Source organism: Vicia villosa, unplaced genomic scaffold (assembly GCF_029867415.1).
Source record: "Vicia villosa cultivar HV-30 ecotype Madison, WI unplaced genomic scaffold, Vvil1.0 ctg.001398F_1_1, whole genome shotgun sequence".
In the NCBI taxonomy this organism is placed as follows: domain Eukaryota; kingdom Viridiplantae; phylum Streptophyta; class Magnoliopsida; order Fabales; family Fabaceae; genus Vicia; species Vicia villosa.
This window is the reverse complement of record NW_026705604.1, coordinates 23,679-25,684: the sequence shown is the minus strand read 5'-3', so window position 1 is coordinate 25,684 and position 2,006 is coordinate 23,679. Positions and strand designations below refer to the sequence as shown.

General features: G+C 34.1%; 1 protein-coding gene across 1 annotated transcript; it reads left to right on the top strand.

Annotated features, from left to right (window-relative positions):
- The first annotated feature begins 329 nt into the window (after positions 1–329).
- Positions 330–1,436, top strand: LOC131634947 (F-box/kelch-repeat protein At3g06240-like). The gene has a single exon (XM_058905575.1). It carries the CDS (start codon positions 330–332, stop codon positions 1,434–1,436), a length of 1,107 nt encoding a protein of 368 aa, XP_058761558.1.
- The last annotated feature ends 570 nt before the right edge of the window (positions 1,437–2,006 follow it).

Below are 2,006 nucleotides of genomic sequence, written 5' to 3'. Positions count from 1 at the left end.
TAATATTAATTAAAGATTATTTTTCATGATAGCATGATATTAATATTTTTAATATTTATGATCACACGTTTAGTTAAATCAATATATTAATTATTAAACTACTAAAAATAACATTTGCAAATAAATTAGACCCACAAATAGCATAATGGTCCAGAAACATTTGCAAACAAATTGGGCACATAAATAGCATACCAAATAAATTTACTCACAAACTGAACCCTAACCCTATCAAAATTTCTAAAACCATCGTTCGAAACTCGAAAACCTCTTTTGCAACCGCAAATCTCACAAACCTCCACATGAATCTCCAATCGAAGTGCCCTCTCATCATGTCACCATCATCACCACCGGTTTTCATTCCGCACGATCTTATCATCGAGGTGCTTTCCCTTCTTCCGGTAAAATCAGTCATTCGATTGATGTGCATGAGTAAGACATTCCACTCTCTTGTCTCTGATCCCACCTTTGTCAAATTGCATCTTCATAGATCTGCACGAACTCAAGACGTCTCACTTATATCCAACTCCGAAGGCCATGACGCCACCTTAAACGTTGTTAGTCTATCTCATAATCCTTCAATTCGTTTCACCCTTCCAAATGATCCTTTCTTTCAAAACAACTATAAAGATTGTTTCTATATAGTTGGTTCCTGCAATGGATTACTCTGTTTGGGTCATAAAGTTAATGGTAACCGTAAAAAGATGAGCCTTCGTTTTTGGAACCCCGCAACGAGGACATTGTCGTATAAATTACGAATCACTGGTGATGGTAGACTTTATAATTTGACTTTTGGTTATGATAGTTCAAGCAACACTTATAAGCTGGTGCATTTCATTAATCTTACAACAGAGGTAAGAGTTCTCAATTTGGGCGATAATGTTTGGAGAAATATTCAAAATTCACCTAGCTCTCATTATTTGGCAATGCAGTTTGTGCATCTGAGTGATAGTGTTATTTGGTTGGCAGTAGGCGATTTCCCCTCTCCTCGTCCTTATAATTATGAGAATATTACTATAGAACAATTTGCGGCTATTTCACTTGATTTGAGCACGGAGACACATACTAGGTTGTCTCTTCCGCAAGGTTTCATTGAAGTGCCATTTGTAGAACCACATCTAAGTGTGTTAAAGGACTCTCTTTGTTTTTCTCATGATTTCAGACAAACTCATTTTGTTATATGGCAAATGAAGGAATTCGGAGTTGCAGAATCTTGGACACAGCTATTTAAACTCAAATATTATAATCTTCAAATATATAATGACTTGCAGTTTAGGTGGATTCCATTATGCATGTCTGAGAAGAGTGAGACTCTATTACTGACAAATCCAAACACTGCAATTCTCTATAATTGGAAATGTAACAGATCAGAGAGTATTGATAAACCTTGGAGGTTCCGTTACCATTATTACACTGAAAGCTTGGTTTCATATCGCTGAAAGTAAGGTTCTCTTTCATGATTTATTTGTTTGAATTTAATTTATTTGTGTGATCATTTTCTCATCATGGGTTTAATTTAATTATATTATTGAATGATTATGTATTGGATATAGTTATCAAGTTGGCAATCTTATAAATCCATACAATGAATGACTTTTCTTCGACAACATTTTAAACAAAACTTAATCATGATGTAGTCCCCAACATGGGAGCTTAACATATTATTTAAATTTCAAATGTAAGAAAACTGTAGAATGAAAGTTGAAAGAGGGAAACAATTTTATGTGCCAATGAAAATTCTGTTGCAGATAGTATTTATGAGAGATCCTGTCTCCAGTTTTAGAGCTTGGTTATCTATCCTTCATTGCAGCATCAGCATCTTTGAAAGTTTTGGCAGCACACTTCACCAAGCATATTGATTAATGAACATTTGTTCTCTTTTTTTTCATTTTGTATTATTTATGTGTGGATACAAAGTTATTTGGTTTCAATTTAGTACACCGAATTCATGCTATATAGATGGAGAGAGAACTACTTAAATATATAAGGATGGGTTTTCGGCTGAAAGG